A 21,715-nucleotide genomic window follows, 5' to 3' on the forward strand; every position below is an offset into this window, starting at 1 on the left:
TTTTTCATTTTCGTTTTTGCTTTTATACTTTCCTATTTCATTATTTTCTGTTATTTTTATCAGTTAACATAATTCTTTTGCATTTTTTTCTAAGTCTCTTTGTACATTGTTTTGTGATAAATACATTTACTGTATAATTTCATAGATTGTTTGGCTTTCTGTACTCTTTCAGTTTTGTTATGTAGGGTTTTTGTTTTTCTTCTGTTTCTAAATAGTTTGTATTTTTCCCATTCGTGCTTTTAAATACAGATTCAAAACATCTTTACATTTCCAATAGTATATTTATTAGAAGAAATTTTTGTTGTTAATTTTATCCTTATTGTATTTTGATGGGTGATGTAGTCTGCATGAGTTCTGCTTTTTAAATGCATTGACCTAAGCCTGGGCAACAAAATGAGACCCCGTCTCTACAAGCAATTTTAAAACTAGCTAGGTGTGGTGGCATGTGCCTGTAGTCTCACCTACACAGGAGGCTGAGGCAGGAGGATCACTTGAGCCCAGGACGCTGAGACTGCAGTGAACTGTCACTATGCCTCTGCACGCCAACCTGGGCAACAGAATGAGACCCTGTCTCAAAAAGAAAAAAAAAGTGCTGACCTATAGTTTGTGATCTAGTTAAGTTTTGAGAATGTTCTATGGTTTTATGGAAAACATGGAGTATCTGTTCTCCATTTGGATATACATAAAGGTATATTATTCATAAGATATACATAAAGATATAAATAATCTTATGTATGCATAAGATATAAATAAAAGTATTCCTGTGTGTGGTTATAATACGTGTCTGTTATTTAACATCATTTTTTAAATTAAATTAAGACCATTTTTAATGGTCTGAATATCTCTGCCAGCTGTATCTGTTTTCCCCAAACTCCAATTGTAGTAGTTACAAGGTCTTATATCCATTTCATAAACCTTTGTCGAGAAGATCTATTTCTATATTTCCACAAATGTCCAATCACAGCGTGGACGGTCGAGTGTCACAACCAAGTGGGGAAAATAGATAATGAAAAATAAGATTTAGAAACTAGTGTAAATAGTATTGGTCTCACCACAAATGGGCTTGGTGGCCCCAGCCAAGTCGTTTCTTAGGGTTTCTACTTCCTCATGTACGTGCCCTGAGTGGTTATATCTACCCTGCCAACATTGCAAGGCGTGTCGGGAGAAGCCAATAGATAAGGAAAGATGACCAACGTAAAGTGATAAAGAAAAAAAAAAAAACTCTATCAGTGGTTGCTGCTATTTAGACACGGGAGCAAAAGAAAATGATAACCATGTAAAATGTCTAACACCGGCTCCATGCAGTTGCTGTTTCAATTGGTTCCCTTCCCTACCCCCATCTACCTTTAGCTTCCTCTGGGGACGTCCTGCCTCCTGCATGGAGACACCACCGCCCAATAACGTGAGCCTCCCTCTTCGTAGTCCTGGCAGTGCAGAACCCGCTGAAAGCGCGTTGTGAGGATAAGCAGAGACCTGCCAGCAGCTAAATTTCGCGCTTCAGCACAATCAGCCCTGGCCGAGCATGTGCAGTGTCTCCTCCTTCGATAGTGGGGGCTGATGGGCAGATGCTGCCCAAATGCTCATTCATCAGAAGAGGCTTTCGTTTCCGGACTCCCCTGGGCCTCGGGCAGAAAGGGTCTCTGCCACGAAGATACAAAGCGCGGAGCCTTCAGGGTATTCTGCCGCTCTCAGCAAGCCCTGCTCCGGATGGAGAGGCCATCGCTGGTGACGGATGTGGGCTCCCAGGGAAGGTGCTCGCGCCCGTCCCGCGCCCTCCGGGGAAGATATCCGAGCGCGGAGCGTCAGCGCAGGACACGCCAGCCCCGGGGGCCGCGGGAGCAGGCGCTGCGCGTCTCTGCACCACCGCGCCGCCTCCCAGCCCTCTTTCCCCAGTTCGCCCTCCTGCCGCAGTCCGGGCCCAGATTATTCTCTGCACTTGTCAGTGGGCACACACAAGTTCTCCGGGCACGAACCTTCCATCCGTTTCCCCGGAGGGAGTCCACCTTTTTAACGATTAACCTCCCAGCTACGGCGGGCAAGGTGGCAGGATGCGAGTGGGGCGGGGAGGGGCGCTTCGCACATTCAGAGGCACCAGAATTAGCTGCCAGTGCTCAAATGGCTTGCTTTCTTTGGTTTTTGACAAACAAACGGGGTGGGATGCTTTCTTGGCCGCCGGCCGCCGGGCCTGAGCCCCGGGCTCACTTCGCAGCCTGATGCCGAGTTTGAGACCGCAGTCCCGCTCTGCTGACACCCGGGCTTCTCGCCCCATTGCCGAAGTCTGCGGCCCGAGGGATGCTGGGCGCGGGCTTTCCCTGCGCGCTTTAACGCTGCTTGGGCTAAAGCCCCAGAGCTCCCACCTTCGCAGCTCCTGTTCCTCGGCCCGCTCCTCTACCTCCGCCAAAGGACGTGCCCCTTCAGTAGTGTAGGGGATCCCAGCCCCAGCGCGGGGGAGGGCGCCTCCCTATCCCCTCCTCCCCGTCCCCGCCTCGGCTCGGGGTTTTACTGCAGCAGCCGGAGGTGACAGCGACGCCTCTGCTGCCTCTGTTGCTCTCCGAGCCCCGGCTTCCCCTGCATCGGGAAAGCGCCCCCTCCCGAGATGCTGGTCCCAAGAGAAGTGCGAACGAGCTGCAGAAAACCAAATTTTTAAATGTAGAAGTCGTTGAGCTGCATTCCTCCGAGGACCAGTCTGATCGCCCAGGACTGAGAGTGGCAGCGTCTGAGAAGTTGGGACCAGAGAGCAAGGGGGGAGGGGAGCGCTGCAGCCTGCATTCTCTTCTGGAAGGAGTCGCTGGGAGCAGTGCGGTTGGACACAAGTTTGCGTAGGAGTGTTTTCCTTTTGTCAATAATTAATCAACGGAATCAGCCTGGTAGAATTGGAGTTTTAGCAATAGTCCAGAGGGCGGGGCCGAACACCTAACTCCGGAGGCTCTCAGGCGCCCAGCGCAGTGGGAAGCTCGCAGCAGCTGGGGAGGAGCCAGAGTCTCGGCGCTCACCTAAGCCGCAGGGAGATAAACCCAACCGGGAGGTAAGCATCTTCCAAAATACCTGCTTGGACTGTGAAGTAGCTTTAGTAGGATAGTATTCCTTTCTCTATAGGGGAAAAAATTAATAGTGAGCTTTAATGCAATTAATCAGTTTACTATTTAACTGCATTACAATTTTCAAAATTGGTGGGTTTTTCCATTTACCTTTTTCACTATGTGGGAAACTAAGATGTTTCACTCAACAGAAGCCAGACTTTAACACGGAAACTTTCCAAACCAAAGAAGAGAAAATTACTTTGCTATTTTCACTATTTACCTTTGTGTAGTCCATTAACTATTCAGGGAAATATCATTGGGAGGTGCTTGGTTTCCTTCTTAAATATTCATCTTTACCTAGTTCCGTGCTCTTATACAACCCCTCTCTGCCCATAAGTTATTTAAACTGCTGTATTTTAAGCAATAGTACACACAATTCAACTGCCAAAAAGTGAAGAACTTCCAGCAAGGAATACATTTTAACATTCTCTTAGACATATTAAGCAGTATGTATTTTCTCAAAGATACTTATGTGATCCTTTATAAGTAACCAAACTTCTTCACCAAATGACAGCTAGCTAGAGTTAGCTAAATAGTTAACTTGGCCTTAAGGATAGGAAAAGTGGGGAAAATGTATAGAGAAGCATTTTAAATATGAGTGGGACTCCAGATTTGTTTCCACTAAAGTGATATTCAACTCGTTGGCAATTCATATATGAACCCAGTGCATGATCAGATATGGAGTTTGAAGAATTGTTAAATGTAAGAGACCCCAAAGTCCAAATAACTGTATCAGGGGAGTTGGGAAAGTTGTTTTACTAAAAGACTTTGTGGTGCAGTACTTATTTTGAATTAGACAAAAATTAAGAAATACATGGTCATTTTTGCTAGTGAAATTTTAAAATGTATACATAAAGGTATCGAATTTTAATAACTTGATTTCCACATCTGAATTATTCCTATGCTGATTAAAACAGGTGTCATTTTGGTGACTGTTTCAATGGCTGTGATGGCTTTGTACATAGATAACTAGACCAAAACCAACAAGCTGTAGTATGAAATGCACCGTCACTCTCATTATCCAGATATTTCTTTACAACTATTTAATGACAATAAATTGAAAATTATTTGTCAAACCAAAGCATGTTCATTCTAGAATTTGACTAGATTTGAAGTTGAAAGTCAATTTGAATTTGAAAGTCAGTCTTCAACTCTCATTGATTTTAATTCACTGTTTGTAAATTTGCAAGTACTTTTATAAAAACTGCTCTTTATAATTGTACATCAATTTTATATCTACTACACTAATTATGGAGCACAGTTTTACCACTATTTTACCAGCAAGTATAAAAGTAACAAAATATTCATTTAAAAAGATCCAAATGGACTCATTTCCAGAGTGGTGATATAAAGAGCTATTCGAATCCATTCCTTAAAAAATTTTCACCATTAGCTGGTGAAAATTGTAGATAAATAACCATTTAAAGTTCCTGGAAATTGTCCTGAGAACATACAGCATGAAGAAAATATTTATTCAAGACAATCTCTTATATTTCAGTAAGAACTGCAAACAATTGTAGCATTTGAATCACAACACATTTCCCTGCAACCTCCAGTTGAGTGGGATGGTGTTTCACTATGGATGGGTGCAGCCAGTAACACAGGGCCCCCTCTCAACCTAGATCATACTCTGTAGTATACCCTGAGAGAAGCAGGCTGCTGCGTTACTCATGATCCCCAGCTTTGTGTTGCAGAGCTCTGTTCTAGATGAAAGCAACTGAGAGGTGTGAGTCCCTCTTCCTCCAACCATCCTCCTAAGGCAGAAAATAAATAACTCAACAACAAAAAGACAAGCCATTTTCAAATGGGCAAAGAATTTGAATAGCCATTTCTCCAAAGAGCATGTACCAACAGCCAATTTACACATAAGAAAGTTTTTGCTAACCATTAGTGGTTAGGTAAATGAAAATCAAATCAAAACCACAATACAATACCACTTCACACTAACCAGAATGGCTATCACAAAAAAAGAAAAAAGAACGAAAAGTCCTGTTGAGGATTTGCTTGCAATGCCATATCGTTTTGGACTCATCCACTTGTTATATTAATCCAGAACCTGTGAGGCCGGGAGGAGGAGAAGCTGGAGCAATCACTGAAGTCTTCACAGCATACTAACGTGTCATTGTCAGAAAGCATCTGCTGTGATTATGACAACCTCAAATGTAGAAGACACTCCCAAATAATTAATATGTTCCTCTATTCATCTTTTATGTTTTGAGTTCCCACAAGCTGCCTGATCCTGTACTAAGATAAAATCAAATGATAATGCTTCATCCAGAAATGGAAATATAAAACTAGTGAGCCTCACTGTGTCATGGGGTGGCAAGCACCCCTGGCCTTACTGCCGGACAGTTATGAGTACACTGAAACAAATCATGCCCTTAGTTTTAGGGATTCAAGTCTACCTGCTTCAGGAAATCTCAAGGATTTTCTATTCTCATCAGCACAGGTTTATTCTTCCATGTGTATGTTTTTGAGGAGCATATCATGATGATAGAAATAGGATCCATGTGAGTTTTGACCATCAAAGCTTTTGCAGAGGTCCTACTGTAATATTTTGTCTACTTATAAGATTTATGTAAAATAATTTTTGATGTCCAGCCATTTATTTTATTTTTATTTATTCATTTATTTTGAGACAGAGTTTCACTCTTTTCGCTCAGGCTGGAATGCAATGGCACGATCTCAGCTCACTGTATCCTCCACCTCCCGGGTTCAAGCAATTCTCCTGCCTCAGCCTCCCAAGTAGTTGGGATTACAGGTGTCCACCACCATGCCTAGCTAAGTATTTTTAGTAGAGATGGGGTTTCACCATGTAGGCCAGGCTGGTATCGAACTCCTGACCTCAGGTGATCCACCCACCTCAACCTTCCGAAGTGCTGGGATTACAGGTGTGAGCCACCATGCCCAGTTATTTATAAAATCAATACGTGTAGGAAAAAACTCAATCATAGTTACTTTTTAAATATTGCTTTCATCAGGATTAATAACTTATTTATTCAACAGATAAATGAATTATTGCACACCTGTCCTGTACCAGGTCACTTCTAGGCCCTGGATAAGTAATAAAACAGACAAAAGTTCCTGAGATGTCAGACAATATTAATAACTAAATTATATAATGAAGTTAAGGGCTCTGAGGAAACATAAAACAGAGAAAAGAACAAGGTACAATTTTAAATAGAGGGATCAGGCTAGGAAGTAAGATCATGCAATTAGAAAGATGTAAAATCACATACAAATCTGTCCACTGCAACTCACCAAAAAGATGACTGGCTCCCAGTTAACGTCTCTCTTCCCCTGGGAAGCTTTGGTTTCTCCGTGGCATTAGCTTCAACCACCAACATTATTTTGCTGCCTATATTTGCTGCTGTTTCATTAGGGAAAATAGTATAATAGCACAAAGGCATTCATTCCAAGTGAGCATAAAGAAGACATAACCCAACACCTGCTCTCGAGAATTGCAACCTATGTAAAATACTGCATTATAATAACAAAAATTCTTGCTCAGGGAAATCATTAGCCTAGGTTTTCAGTTTACTTTTGGCCTCTCCCTCTAGCTTTGTCTTGGATTCTTGTAGTCTTCCAGAAAATTGTGTGGCAAATAATTAAGAACTGGTTCCCCAAAGTTAACACCGTTTGAAGAGTGAAAGCGTTGGGGAGAAGTGAGGTAAGAGAAATTTCCAGGCCATGATGCCCAGGTAAAGGAAGAACAAGTGAACAAGTTTTTCAGAACTTTGTAAAGTGAGCAGAGCATCAAATCCACAGACCAACTGAAAAAAAAAAAAAAAGGGAAAAAGCAACCAGTCTCTACTTTACCAGATTGTCCCAGAATCCCTACTCAGGGCACTTGGTTTAAAAGAGACCTGGGAGCTCTCTTTCTGGTAAAATATAATGGGTGCAGGAGCTTTCTTGGACTAAAGCTTTTAGTAATGGCTTAAAAGGGAGCAGAAGCCAGGCGCGGTGGATAACGCCTGTACTCCCAGCACTTTGGGAGGCCCAGGCAAGTGGATCATGAGGTCAAGACATCGAGACCATCCTAGCCAACATGGTGAAGCCCCGTCTCTACTAAAAATGCAAAAATTAGCTGGGCATGGTGGTGCACACCTGTAATCCCAGTTGTTGGTGAGGCTGAGGCAGGAGAATTGCTTGAACCCAGGAGGCGGAGGTTAACGTGAGCTGAGATGGTGACTGGAGACAAAGCCAGACTCTGTCTCTAGTCAAAAAAAAAAAAAAAGAAGAGACTTGAATTCGTAAGTCAAAAGGATATATTCATTTATTTCAAGCTTAGAGGAGAAGTGTTTAAGACTATTCAGAATAAATATAAAGTTAGAAATAACTCGAAGGACCCCCTGTCACAATGGAATTATTATGAAGCATTAGAACTCTCATTTATTTATTCAACAAATTTTGATTGAGCAGCTACTATGTGGCAGGCATCTGGGTAACAAGATAGAAGAGGACCTTATTTCAAAGCCCTTTCCTTCTGAAGATATGTTATATGTATGCTACAAAATGGCTGAAGAACACAGGCAAATAAGGACAACAACTTTCTGACCTGCTGACCTGACACCTCCAGACTGGATCAGAGTCTTCTATGCCCCTGAGTACCATACACTTCCCTACTGTAGCATAAACTACACTGTGTGTGGATGCTTGCTTGATTGTTCCTTCTCTTCTCTAGAAAGCATCCTGAGGACAATGACCATGTCTATCTTATTGACAGTTTATATCCCATCCCTCCTACGTCCTTGCTAGATACTTGATTGAGTGGCCAGCTGGCTGGAAGGATGGATAAACGATTTGCCAGGTTATGATCAGAACTCCTTATATAGAGAGGCAGCCTGAGAGAGTAGTTAAGACTGTGCGCTCTGCAATCACCAAGAGACTTTGTGCCAATTTAAAAATTTCCCAGTACCCCAATTTCCTCATTTTTAAAACAGGTATAGAAGTAGTGCATCTAGGGGGCTGCGATGGCTCTGGCCAGATGTCCTGGAGCTTGAGGAGGTGAGGCCATGAGTTCAAGGCCAACCTGAGCAATGTTACAAGCTCTCATTCATTAACAAAAAAAAAAAAAAAAAAAAAAGTAGTGCATCTATTATATTGTTGTTAGGTGAGCTGCATAAAGTAATTAATATAAAGTGCTTATCAAACTTCTGAAACATAAGTTGCTTAGTAAATAAAAAAAATGTTACCAGTATAAAATGGCAGCTTCCAGGTGACTATTTGCCATTTCAGTATTGCATCCCTGCTCTTTCAGCTCCATTATAAGATCAAAGGATGACAATTAGTAATTCCAAGCTTAAATTATCACTTTGAGTTCAAGATCTACAAAAATATTAAAAAGAGAATTTGGGAATAAATGTAAGTAACCTATTGAACAAGAAAGTTAAAAAGGATTCAAAAAAAGATAGAAGGTAAAAAAGCTCAATATGTCATGTTCAAAGCAACTTTTCTGGAGCAATAATACCATACTTACATTCCCCATCGATAGCCAAAAATACCAACCAGTTCATGTTTATGTCCTAGAACATTGTCATTGTGCCACATAAAATGTCATGCCCCATAAGAATCAATGAATGTTCACTGATGAAGTAGAAAACAAATAAAACAAAACAAATATCCATATATATATATATATGGATAAACAAATAAAACAAAACAAATATCCATATATATATATATATAGATGTATCTTACTTGAAGTTTAGTCTTATCTAAACCTAAGGATATTGTATTATCTTTTGCTTCTTTTGAAAATCGAATTCTTTTTTTCTTTGCATGACCTTTAATCAAAATTAGCATAGTGCCTCCTCATATGGAGTAATCTGTTACCACTCAAATGAGATGAAAAGTTAACCTGAGACCAACATATGGAAGCAAAGTAACTTTGCTGCTTTCTTCTACTTCTATCAGAGAGAATATGCTTGGGCTTTTCCCCTACCAAAGGGATCCTTGTAGGAAATTTTAAATGTCACAAAAACGTTTTTGTTTTAATTACTCAGCATGGAACCTTTGATGACTGTGGGATCTCTGAATTGGAAGCCATTACACATGAAGAAAAGCATGTCAATATCCAGGTGATGCTTGGCACTCAGACCCAAGCCCACTGGAAATAGAAGCTGTTCTGATCAACCATCCCGACAGAACTTTCCTTTAGTCTCAAAATATATTGATCATTATTACTAGGCTATGACTGCTGTATATCTGCTTAGATAGAGAAATGGAAAAAGAAAAAAGGTAGTTTAAGTTCACTGACACAGGATCTACAAAAACATATGCACATATCTTTTACTACCTTGGCTGATAATCAACAACCTAATGAACAACTGGAGTACTTAACACTAGGAGAGTCATAGCACTGAATTTGAGACTCTATGGATTTTTTTTTCAGGTACCATCTATACGTCCTCTATCATCTTCCCATAGAATGCACAGGGGTTGAAGTTTTTGTAAAGTGCCTAGGACAATGCTAAGCTTATATTAGTGACTAACAAATGCTTGTGGTATGAATGGTATAAATCTTGAGGTACCTTGAAATTTAGCCTAATGCAATCATTAGAAAGATGATTAGAAAACTGTGTGAAGATATTTAAAAATACTTTTAAGCAAAATTAATTGAAAAAATCAAGATACAAAATGAAATACATACTTTTATTACAACCAAGAGTGACAGAAAAATATGCATAGAAAAAAATTCTAAAATGTTAACAATATACAAAGTTTTATAAAAATGGTAAAATTATGGGTGTCTATTTTTCATATGATATTTTATAATTGTATTGTGATATTTCAGGGGATATTTTATATCTATAAGAGCAGGTACAGCTTTAACAGTGGTCAAAACTATTAATAAACAAATTATTCTTTGTGCTTAAAAATCAAAGTCTATTAGCATAGCAGCAATATTTCTCTGACAGAGTTGTCAACAAATTCTAACTTAACTACTATCTTTATCTGATCTACCCTCACTAATATTGAACATAATATACAAAATTCAGTATTTGTCACTTAAATAGCCAAGAAAATCTGATTAACTGTACTATTTCTAGAGACTTTTTAAAATGTATTATACTATTGATGGAGAAGCATTATTTGTCATATAACATAGAATCATATCTCTCTAGTGAAGTTAAGAGTTAAAGAAATGTTTTTTCTAAAAAGTTTACATTTGGTCTTCTCTAAAATCCCTTAAGTGAAACAGTGGAACCAACATAATGGAAATAAAATTTAGAAATAAATAAGTAATTTTCTAATCTAGTATTTAGCAACTGTAAACTCTTAAGAACATAATTGACACCTTATTTTAAAATTATAAAATAAATTAATTTGACAACTTTTAAATTTAGAAACAATATACATACATATTAGCGCATGTATATATATATTTATAGATAATACAAAGAAATATACATATGTGCATATTGCTATTACTATCATATTGCACAAAGCTGCAACAGAAAAATTCAACAACTTCTTATAAATGTTGCCTAAACTCTGCATTTATAATATAACTACTACTCACTAAATTAGATACTGTGGAAAGTGCTTACTGAAGTTTCATGGGCTTTATGAATAATATATGTTAAATAGCCCCAGTTCCTCTTATAATCCTTTAAATAAGTTATTTCACAGTCTGGTCATGCAGCTTTTTAATCTAATTATTTGTCATCATAAGGCAACTGTTTAAGCAATAACAAGCTTTACCTTGATCATTCCCACTCTCACAGTTATCAATTTTGATTAACTATAGATTCTAATTTCTTTTTTATAGAATAAAAAAAATCAATTCTAATATCTGGGGGAGTGGGAAGAATCTACAACAGTTAATGCTGTGGAGTACAAATTTGATTTTTAGAAGAAAAAGCAAAAAGTAGTTAAGAAACAAAGTGAACAGCTTAAAAATGTGATGTGAACTCCTTACCAAAGGACTGTCATGGAGGAGGTGGGTGTCAGTACATTTGTCCCTTAGTTTCATGCATTTGAAGTGGAAGATTCTTACTTAATATTTGGCAGTATGCTTGAGAGAACAGGATCTCATGTGTTTGATCTTTTTCTAAGAATAGTAAAGTGCTTCTCTTTTATTAACTCACCCATTGAGTAATTTTTAGGTAAAATTGATTTAAGTTCTCTTTATTGATAGAAAAAATAGGCATAGAAACATACATAACTGAACCCAATAGTTCTGCAGATACCATGTCTACTCTGTGATAAAGAGCTCGGGCCTTAAAATTTTAATAGGTTGTTTTGTTGCCTAAAACTTTGAACAAAGAAAAAAGAAATCAATCAGGTTGGCCTAGTTCTGGTTTTGATGGGCAGGAAAATCAGGTTGTAGTTTAGAACAACAAAAAAGCTGTTCCACAGGTTACCTCTATTTGGGAGGAAACAAACATCAATGCAAACACAAAACAGATGACTTGGTACCTCTGTGATCTGCTAACTTCCTTCAGGGTAAATTCTTTCTCCCAGACTCATGGGAGTTATCATTTTACCCACTTGTATCATACAACCCTAAAGGATTCAATGGAATCACCTATAAGGATTCTGTTAGATAAGAGGAAACAAAATGCATGTAGAAAATAGAAGGAACAAATAATTGTGACAAAAGTTGCTATCTTTGAGCTCTTACTAAGACCAGTGATTACTAAGAATCTTTCACCAATGTTGTGCTGTTTAATCTCCACAACAATACAGAAATAATTAATAATCTCCATGTTACTGATGACATAACTAATGTTCAAAGAGGTTAAACAATATCCAAATACTGTGCAATAGCAAACTCCACTTTGCCAATTTCAAACTCCACACTTTTTTTAATATGGCAAAAACATTTTTAACAAAGTAAATCATTCTCTAGTGGAATATTTAATTCTACTATAGAAATATTATCTTAAAACTGGTGAGATTTTAGTAGTATCTTCTTAAAAACTGCCTCCTGACTCATAGCAACCCTTAGAAGGTGTTGTCTAGCCTCTGCTTAAACAATTTTCTTAATGGAGCTCTCACCACCTCATCACATAACCCATTCCCCTTTAGACAGCTCTTATCGTTTAAAGTGTTTCCTAAGATTCACCTCTGAAAACGACACAACAGTTCTAAATCTTCTTCTCCACAACAGCCTATAACACCCTTTAATACCTTTTAGATCTTTTGAGACCTCCATGACACATTCCTCCCCACAAATCTCCCAGCATTTCCCAGAGGAAACCTTCCAGGATTTCTCCATCTAGATTTCTATGGATATGCTTAGCTTGCTGGAGTGACCATTTTAACAGCTGGAAGAAGGATGCTAAACAAGGCCAAAAGGCATAACCTTTTTTCGCTAGGTGACACCATACTTCTACAGCTATGTAAGAATACTGGATTGCTTCTTTATTTTTATTTATTTATTTATTTATTTATTTATTTATTTGCCAATCATATCACAATACTATAAGTTCAAAATGAACTTGAAGTCAATAAAAATTCCTTAGTGGTTTTACCTGCACTCCTTATAAGCCAAATTTTCTCCAGTCTTATTCTTGCCAATTGACTTTTTGTATGAAAGAACAGGAATCTTTATTTCCTCTTTTTACCCTCAGAATCTGCAATCTGCTAAATCTCTTATGCACCTACCCCATAATATGGGATCACCTGGAAATTTGATCATATGTACTTTTCATAACTTAATTCATATGGACAAAAAAAATGCTACAAATAGTCAGGGCAAAATGCAAAACCCTGGGTCTAACTACTGAAGACACACTAACCATCTTTATGATACTTCAAAAATTACAAGACATTGTCATAGATATATTCTCACTTAATTCTCACAACTAATCTATGCATACAGTATCACTGTTCTATATGTGAGGAAAAAGACTGAGAAAAACTGTATGACATGCCTGATGTGACACATCAAATAAATGGCACAATAAGATATAAGCCTTAAAGCTTCTGACTATATCCAATGTGATTTGAAAGACAGATTTTTTATAGATAGCGATTAATGTAATCTCTTCACTGTGTCCCCCATGTTAAGAGAGACTAATAAAGTCAAGAGATATTTTCTACAGACAAAAATCTCACCCAGAAACTGAATTAGAAAACAGATCAAAAGCAGTCTCCTCCAAAAGAAGTGAGGTGGGGTGTTCTTAGCCCCTCTCTTTGTCCCTCCTTGGGCCTCCCCTCAACCCTGGTACCTGTGACACTTTATAGTCCTCAGAGTGTAATTGGGGAATCATTAGTCAATGGCACGTCCTCAAACTGTGACATTTTCTAAAAATAGTTTTTCAAATAAGGTTGGCTTGCTGTGACTTGTTTTTATAATACATTCTAGACCTTTGTGAGAGATTATCCATCTAGGTGGTTTAATGACCTTTTACATGGGACAGTACAATTTTAAAATATGAGGACATCTTTTGGTTTATTTAATTCAAATCTTTATTTTGCAGATGAGGAAACAGCAACCCAGAGAGGAGAAGTAACCCATACAGAATCATTTCCTGAAGGAGCAAGGCTGGAGACCCAGACCTGGACTTTATTAGGCAAGTAAATTCTGATTATATCATGGAGCTTTGCTTTTAGAAATCTCACTTTTTTGATTGTGAGATGGCATTTTTAAAGCAGCCAGCAAACATTTATACACTAGATATAATATCAGCATTTAAGATGTTACAAAGAAATAAAATGGGGCAATTAGCTTTAGTCATTTGATGTTGAAACAGTGGTCTTAGCTTATGGATACTGCAAACTTCTTTGAAATGTCTGCAGAACAATGTTTATGCAAAATTTGCATGCATTGCAAGGGGTTCATAGGACTCTTCCCCCAAGTCCTTGACCTCCAGGTTAAGAACTCCTAGCCCAGAAGAAGTCAATCCCAGTATAAGTGCCAGTGTTAGAATTGTGTAGCACCAGCTACTCTCTTATTTATGGGTCTGCTGGTTAAAGCCTGCTTGTGTTTCGACATACTTCATCTTTTATTTAAATGGAGCAGCATCTTATCCTTGAAGACCTTTGGTACAAAAGAGGAATGTATGTTTTAATAAGCATTTAATTAACCAGATCAGACAAATTAAGAAAAAATATGGTAAAATGAAAACACTGTTTTACAGAAATATTAAAAATTAAAATGAAGATGCTTAGTGTTTATAATAGAACATTCATTTTCTTTCTGGTTCTTTTATTTTTAATAAAGAAACGAAAGGAAACAGAATTACCAAAAAAAGAAAAACCACCTAGATATTACTAGCTGCCTGCTCAATTTTATTCAATCTATACTGAGTGACCTATGGTAAAAGTGACCTATCAGTCAAGGGTAGGGGATGTGCAAAAAGAAGTAGATTTATCTTATGAATGATTGTTTCCTAATCCTCTGCCTTTTGCTATAGTGTTTTAGGAAATTTGTAACTTTGAAATGGTTGGTAATAGTTTCTTCATTTCAAAATATTTTGGAAAACTTAGTATTACCTTAACATTAATAAAGCTTGATTTTACTAATTCAAAAATACTTGTTGGATGCGTGGCATTTGTAAAATACTGTAAGGTACTCAGCAAAGAACAGTTACCATTGAGGTTACTGAAGGCTTTTTGTCTCCTTTATGACAGCCACACCAAAATTGAGTAAACATTCTGAAGAATAACCTCCCTAATACTGGTTTTGAATTTGGTAACCAATAAAAGTTACATGCCCTGCCTTAAAAATGATCTAATGATTTCATTCTTTGCTTGGTAGTCATAACCTAGCAACAGCATATTACCATAGTGTGGTAGTAATCATAGCAGCTAACATTCACTTAGCTCTTTCTATGTGTTATTCTAAATATTTTATACTTTTTAGTCATCCCAGCATTTGTGTGAATGAAGTTATCTTATCATTCCTATTCTGCAGTTGGAGAAATTGAGGGTCAGAGTGATTGAGTAACTTGGCCAGGGTCACAAAATTAGTAAGAAGAGAGCCGGGATTCGAACCCAGACAGGACCAGAACCCAAGCTTGTAACCACTTCACCATACCACCTGTCAGCAGGATTCTTACCTAGCTCCCCATATGGCCCTCATGAGACATTAAGCCTCAGCTTTTTCATCTTTAAAACAGAGATAATTTAAGTTAGGTATCTAGTCATTGCCTACCACACTGGCACTGAAAACTGCTATTTTTGCCAGGGGCAGTGGTGCATGCCTATCATACCAACTACTGGAGAAGCTGAAGTGAGGAGGATCACTTGTGTCCAGGAATTCCAGACCAGACTGGACAACGTAAGAAAACTCCATCTCAGAAAAAAAAAAAAAAAAAAAAAAAAAAAAAAAAAAGGTTTCTATTCCCTGCAAAGGGTTCACATTATAAGATTCTACCATGTCTAAGGAAGACCTGTGTATTTGCTTCCTAGGGCTCTTGTAACACATTACCACAGATTTGGTGGCTTAAAACAACAGTTTACTCTCTGAGTTCCAAAGGCTAGAAGTCTCCAGTCAAAGTGTTGGCAGAGCTGTGCTCCCTCCAAGGGCTCTAGGGAGAATTCTTTCTCACCTCTTCCTGCTCTGTCGGCTTCAGGCATTTTTTGGCTTGTGCGTACCTAACTCCAATCTCCGCCTCCGTCTTCACAGGACCTTCTCCTCTATGTCTCTCTTTTAAAAACAGTTGTCCTTGGATTTAAGGCTAATCTGGGTAATCTAGGATGCTCTTTTCTCAAGATTCTTAATTGTACTACAAAAACTCTTCTTCCACAAAGGTCATATTCACTGGTTCCAATACATTGACACAGCTTTTGGGCGGCTACTATTCAACTTACACAATATCTCAGTATAGGTCTTTTTACGTGTTGGAAGGTTCCCTATGCCATTGGTCCTGCAACAAGCCAGCTTTTTCCAGAGGGAATAAATCATTTTATCTCACTAATCCTCTGCTTTGCACTGGAAGCATATAGGTAGCCGTATGGCTGGAAGCAGGTGAAGGAGGATGAAGCCAGCGGTAATATATCTACACTGCTCTCAGGAGAATCAGAAATCCACCTGGCTAAATTGTCAATGAGAGTTTTCTTCTTTTAGTATATCATCTCAGTAACTCACTTCTAAGTATAAGATTATAAAATCTAAGTAATTTAGGTGCCTAAAGCAACATGTTTTGACTGAATACTCCTGAATCTTACTATAAACTTCTACTTTCCCTCCCACATTCCCTCTGTCTCTGTCTCCAGCATATCTCGGAAACCATCTGACCTGGAATACAGCAGTGTAACCCACCAAGCAGGAAAGTGTGCCTTGATTCAGGGTTTGGCAAAGAGAGCACCTTATCAATGCTATGTCTGTCTCTATGGCCTGATCTGCCTAGCTCTCCACTCTTTCCTTTTCCTTTTTTTCTTTCTTTTCTTTTCTTTCTTTTTTTTTTAGACAGAGTCTTACTTCGTTGCCTAGGCTGAAGTGCAGTGGTGCAACCACAGCTCACTGCAGCCTCAGCATCCTGGGTTCAAGTGATCCTCCCACTTCAGCCCCGCAAGGTGCTGGGATTTCAGGCATGAGCCACCACCCCTAGCCTCCACTCATTTCTGTAAAAGCATTAATAACTGCAACACAGAAGCAGATCAACTGAGGGAAATGAAACGCCAGCAGACTAGATTACTATTGTCACAAAATCACATCTATGAAAGTTCGATGTTGTCAATCACCAAAATAAGAAAAACACTGACCTCATCACCAGAGCTTTCCAAACAGTGTAATAAGAAATAATAATCAGAAGTGGGAGAGACAGATAAATATGTTTTTAAAAAAGTTTTATAAACATATCTGTTCAATGTTACCCCCAAAAAAGTGTAAAGGAAACAGGCAATTATAATTAGAAAACACTATTGGAAAGGTCTTGGCTAATGAGACCCTTGTACAACCAGATTTGTTTGGCAGAACTCTGAGAACAACATGCTTCTGACAGATCAATATTGTAGTAACTTACCTTCTTCACCCTCAAATCATTGGATAAAAATCTTCAGTTGCTGAAGATTCATAAAATATAATAACAATAAGAAGGGATGAGAAAAAGTCTTAATTTTTCATGGTCAGACTTCTAGCTCTTAAGAAAAGCAAAGGCTCTAGAAATAAACATCAAGCAAGTGTTTCCTAAGGCAGTTAAGAATATCATAGAATTCACAATTCCCACAAGTACTGTAGGAGATTAAGCTATTAGAATTTCACCAATGCCAAGAATAAACCTAAATATGTCAGCTCTCTTCTTAAGAAGGTTCTTGGGGGTTTGGCAGTTCCCAGGTTTCCCCTTATGTCTTGAAAACGAAGAAGGGAACCTCAATTGGGACCTCATAATTATTATTTGAAGAACTTTGGGGTTATTTGTTTATTCAGTTTTGGATTAAACAATATTACAAATATTGTTCAGACTGTTTTAAAGTTTATTTTAAAAATTCAGTCCTTCATAATTTTTAGGGTTATTCACTTATTCTTTTAATGTTTAATTGTGGTAAACTATACATATAATTTAACATCTTAGCTATTTTTAAGAGTACACTTAAATGGTGTTAAGTATATTTACATTGATCTTCAACCAATCTCTAGAACTTTCTCATCTTGCCAGACTGAAACTCTATACCCATTAAACAACAACTCTGTATTTCCACATCTCCCCAACCCCTGCTAACCACCATTCTTCTGTTTCTATGGCTTGACTATTCTAGATTCCCCACATAAGTGAAATTATACCATTTCTGTGGCTGACTTATTCCACTCTATCAACAAAGGCTCATCCGTGTTGTAGCATGTGCCAGAATTTCCTTGTGCTCTAAAGCTGAATAATATTCCATTGTATGTACACACCACATCTTATTTATCCATCCATTTGTCTATGGACATTTGGATTGTTTCCACCTTTTGACTATTGTGAATAATGCTTCTGTGAATGTGGATACACTTTAATGATTTGGCAAATAACTTTTAGTGGCTTTAAGGCCATTGTTAGTGTTGCAGTTTGTTTACTTTTTGCTTCTAAAAACAACCTGGCATCCCTTGGCAACAATATATTTGAAAGGAAAAAGAGCTATATATTTTCTCTTGTCCTTCTTTATATAACAACAGAGTTTCTTTTCTTTTCTTTTTAAATAAAATAGTTACAAAGAAGCTCATACTAAGAAATGACATTGTAGCTAAACCTTGCCCTACTCTCCCTTTCAGCGCCAGAAATAAACAGGGATACTTGCCCTGTTTCTATGTTAGGAAGTGAAAGGACACCAGGAGCAAGACAAGATAGACCATTCCCTTGTTACAAATTTCTCTTCCTACTCCAAATATCTACTCAGCATCAATGTATATGGCACTCTTTTTGTTTCCTAAATATATATCTTCTTTTTGATAGCCATACAATATTGAGATTAATCTGATCTGAATTTAGTATTTTCTATATTATCATGAGAATTTTTGTTAAAGTCAAATTCCAAATTTTCTTTCCCAGCCAGAAATTTTTCACTGATAAATTTCTCTGTCATCTATCAGAAGATGACCAAGAAAAGGACTGCCTTGAAATTGCACTTGCTCAACACATGCCACATTTCGCAAAGGCGTCAATTGGTAGTTGGACTAGAAATACATGTTTTTTATTGTTTTGCTTTTGTTAGTGTTAATAAAAATGGAACTCAATAAAGTTGGTTCAGGCCAGATGTGGTGGCTTGCACCTGTAATTCCATCACCATGGGAGGGAGGTCAAGGTGGAAAGATCACTTGAACCCAGAAGTCCAAGCCAGCTTGGGCAACAAAGTGCAACCTGCCCTCTACAAAACTGCTTTTAAAAAATTAGCTGAATGTGGTGGCATGGGCCAATAGTCCCAGCCACTTGGGAGGCTGAGGCAGGAAGATCTCTTGAGCCCAGGAGTTCAAGGCTGCTGACTGTGATCATGCCTATGCACTCCAGCCTAAGTAACAGAGCGAGACCTTGCCTCAATAAAAAATAAATATTTAAATAAGATGAGTTCAGATAGCCACAAAGCACTCTGTTCTTGTATATAACACAAAATACTATATCAACAACAACTTAACTAAACTGTTGGTGAGAGTTTTTCCTTCTAATATATCATTTCACTAAATGTCCAAGTATAAGATTATAAAGTTTAATTAGAGTAACTTTGTTGCCTAAAGCAATAATGTGCTTTGACTTACAATTGTTGGTTTCTTACTCTCTAGAGGGTCTATCAAATTATCCAACTAATGAATGTGTAGAGAAAGTTTCTTAATTGCCCTATGGTTGTTTGATTTTCTTCCCTAGCTTTGATTCATCATAAACTTTTAAGTTGGTTTTTATCAGCTCCCTCTAAAAACTTGGACACCAAATCCTCACTTATAATCTGACTTTTGGTATTCACTCTGCTGTCAACATGAGAATTGGTTGCCAAAGAAAGGCTAGGGAGTGTTCTAAGATGAAAAGGAAATTCTCCCCCCAAAATTTAGACAAGGATGGAATTTTCTGTGGGGCACAGAAAACTTTAGGGTCACCCACAGAAAATGTAGAGCAAGGTATCTGGAAACTGAGAAGTCAATACACTGTGGTTATGCCTAATCCTTACACAAAAGCAATATGAGGTTTTGCCATTAATCAGATGAATTTAAACCACATTCATGTATTGAATACAAGAAATAATTGTATGTCTTTGTATCTCACAAAGAGTCTTTGAGTTTATAATTTAGTGAAATCTTGCAAGTGGTTTAAAGTTTTACCAATCCACAAGTAATGACAAGATACTACAGTTGTCGTGACTATTACGATTACTTCTAAAGAGCCAAAACCCATTCAAACTCTCCTTACTACATCACTCAAATAGGCTTAGAGTCAATTACCTTAATGTTACACATGGAGAAACTGTGACACAAAATGATTTTGGAATTTGCCCAAGGACACAAGTAAAATAAATAAATAGAAAGAGAGGAAAAGGGCTGCAATAGAATTCAGGTCTTCAAGTGTGCAGGTGTTCCCAGCATGGGCTGTTTCCCATTAGAACCACTTTTCTACTTACCAATTTTAAATTATTACTCACTTAGAGCAAGCACTTCTAAAAGCAATTTTAATGGGATTTAAAACTACATCATAAGTCTTTTTTATGCCCCTGCAGAGTCCATGAACTTTTAACATTATGAGAAAATAAAAATGCATTTGTTATATATATATATATATATATATATTAAAAATTTAACACCAGCTCTCTTCCATCTTTCAGAAAAATAGATTGTACTGAATTTTCACAGAACAATCTGTCTAAAACTCATTGCCTGAAAGCAGACAATGAGAATTCAGAAGCACCTTTTATGATCCCCACATTGTGCTGTGGGAATATTAAGTAAGTTCGAGTGTGATTCCTGCCCTCAACCACCTTACAGCTGCATCAGTCAGTCAGCCATCAGACCAGCGCACCAACCAGGCACTGGGGATAATGAGATGAATGCCGTACATTCCCAGTACCCATAGCCCTCATAGTCTTGTGGGGGAAACAGACTGTGCATAACTAAAAATGTTGCTACAATGATAACACATAAAAGAGAGTAATATATTTTCCTTTGCAGGGGAGGGGTCTTGTGAGAATTTTCCATAGAAGAAAGGGTATAGAAGATATGCCTTAAAATAGCTTCTTTAAGCAATAGCTTAAAATAGGAGTTTATCTGGCAGAGAAGGGGCATAAGAAAATTTCAAGAAAAGAAAAGAGCATGAATGAAAACATAGAAGCTTTAGAATGAATGGCATTTAGCAGGAGAGTTAAGAGATTTAACTGGAGAAGTGAAGAAATGAAACTGTGAAGGGCCTTAACCAAAGGTTTTATTTTGTAGGAAATGGAGAGCCATTGAAAGTTTTAAGAAGAGAAATGAATCTGTTAAGTTTGGACAATTAATTCTAGCAGCAGTTTAGCAGATTGTAAGGTAAAAAAGAGAAAAGTAGGTAGGCTATTTCATTAGTGCAAGCAACAGATAGGGAGAATCCATAGCACTATCCAACAAAATACTCTACAATGTAGAAAATATTCTCTATCTCTGCTCTCCAATATGGTAGCCACTAGCCATGGTGGCTATTAAACACTAGACATTTAAATTGCCCTGGATGACTAGTGGCTGCCATATTGAACAATGCAGAGACATCTTAGAGAAGCTAACCCTTAAGTTAATTAAACCTTAAAGTAGGGTTTTTCCAACTGCAGGTTGCAATTAGAAGAAAATAACAAAATAAGGTAGAATTAACTAGAATAGACAAGAATAAATATAATAGAACAGAATAGAATAAAAAATATCATGCACTGCAAAGTATTTTTCATTTCAGTTATATGACACACACAACTTGTGTGTATGTGTGTGTTTGTGTGTGTGTTCATCTGTACACCATGGGTAACAATGTAAAATGTATTTTTTTCCCTCTGTTGTGTTTCAGAAAATTTAAAAGCCAGTCTCTTATACAAGGATATTACTCATCTATGTACATAGTTATTGGGAAAAGTTTTCTAGATAGGAAGAAAAGCATAAGCAACGTTCACTGGAGTTTAGAATAGAATAACTCTGGACCTTTGAAGACTTTCATAATTAGTCTTTTCTCCTTTGAATAGACTTCAGTGTTTAGGGCAGTTAGAGATTTACAGAAAAATAAAGAAGACAATACAGGGAGTTCCCATATACCTTGCTTCCAGTTTCCCCT

General features: G+C 37.7%; 2 protein-coding genes and 1 pseudogene across 9 annotated transcripts in view; 2 read left to right on the forward strand and 1 right to left on the reverse strand.

Moving 5' to 3' along the window:
• Positions 1–21,715, reverse strand: part of LOC144579880 (uncharacterized) — a 62,625-nt gene continuing 40,910 nt past the window's right edge. The window contains exons 5-6 of one of the 2 annotated variants that reach the window (XR_013528456.1): positions 8,276–8,408; positions 1–6,450 (exon numbers count right to left, since the gene is read on the reverse strand). Coding sequence is in view for 1 of the 2 variants with exons in the window: in XM_078353912.1 (XP_078210038.1) it covers positions 8,383–8,408 (26 nt within the window). In the remaining variant the exon portion in view is untranslated. Of the gene's footprint in view, positions 8,409–21,715 lie in introns of both variants that reach the window. The other variant, XM_078353912.1, reaches the window with a different exon arrangement.
• Positions 1,451–2,018, forward strand: LOC144576457 (uncharacterized; annotated as a pseudogene). Its single transcript, XR_013528455.1, has one exon. The product of XR_013528455.1 is annotated as an uncharacterized LOC144576457 (transcript).
• The window catches only part of SPTSSB (serine palmitoyltransferase small subunit B), a 27,121-nt gene continuing 8,348 nt past the window's right edge, over positions 2,943–21,715 (forward strand). For 2 of the 6 annotated variants that reach the window (XM_008983542.5, XM_078353916.1), the window contains exons 1-3: positions 2,943–3,025; positions 13,514–13,606; positions 15,223–15,315. In XM_008983542.5, coding sequence (XP_008981790.3) covers positions 15,235–15,315 — 81 coding nt within the window. In that variant the 5' untranslated portion in view covers positions 2,943–3,025; positions 13,514–13,606; positions 15,223–15,234. The remainder of the gene's footprint in view (positions 3,026–13,513; positions 13,607–15,222; positions 15,316–21,715) is intronic. The other 4 variants (XM_054247332.2, XM_078353917.1, XM_078353914.1 and 1 more) reach the window with 2 other exon arrangements.

Source organism: Callithrix jacchus, chromosome 17, assembly GCF_049354715.1.
Source record: "Callithrix jacchus isolate 240 chromosome 17, calJac240_pri, whole genome shotgun sequence".
Classification (NCBI taxonomy): domain Eukaryota; kingdom Metazoa; phylum Chordata; class Mammalia; order Primates; family Cebidae; genus Callithrix; species Callithrix jacchus.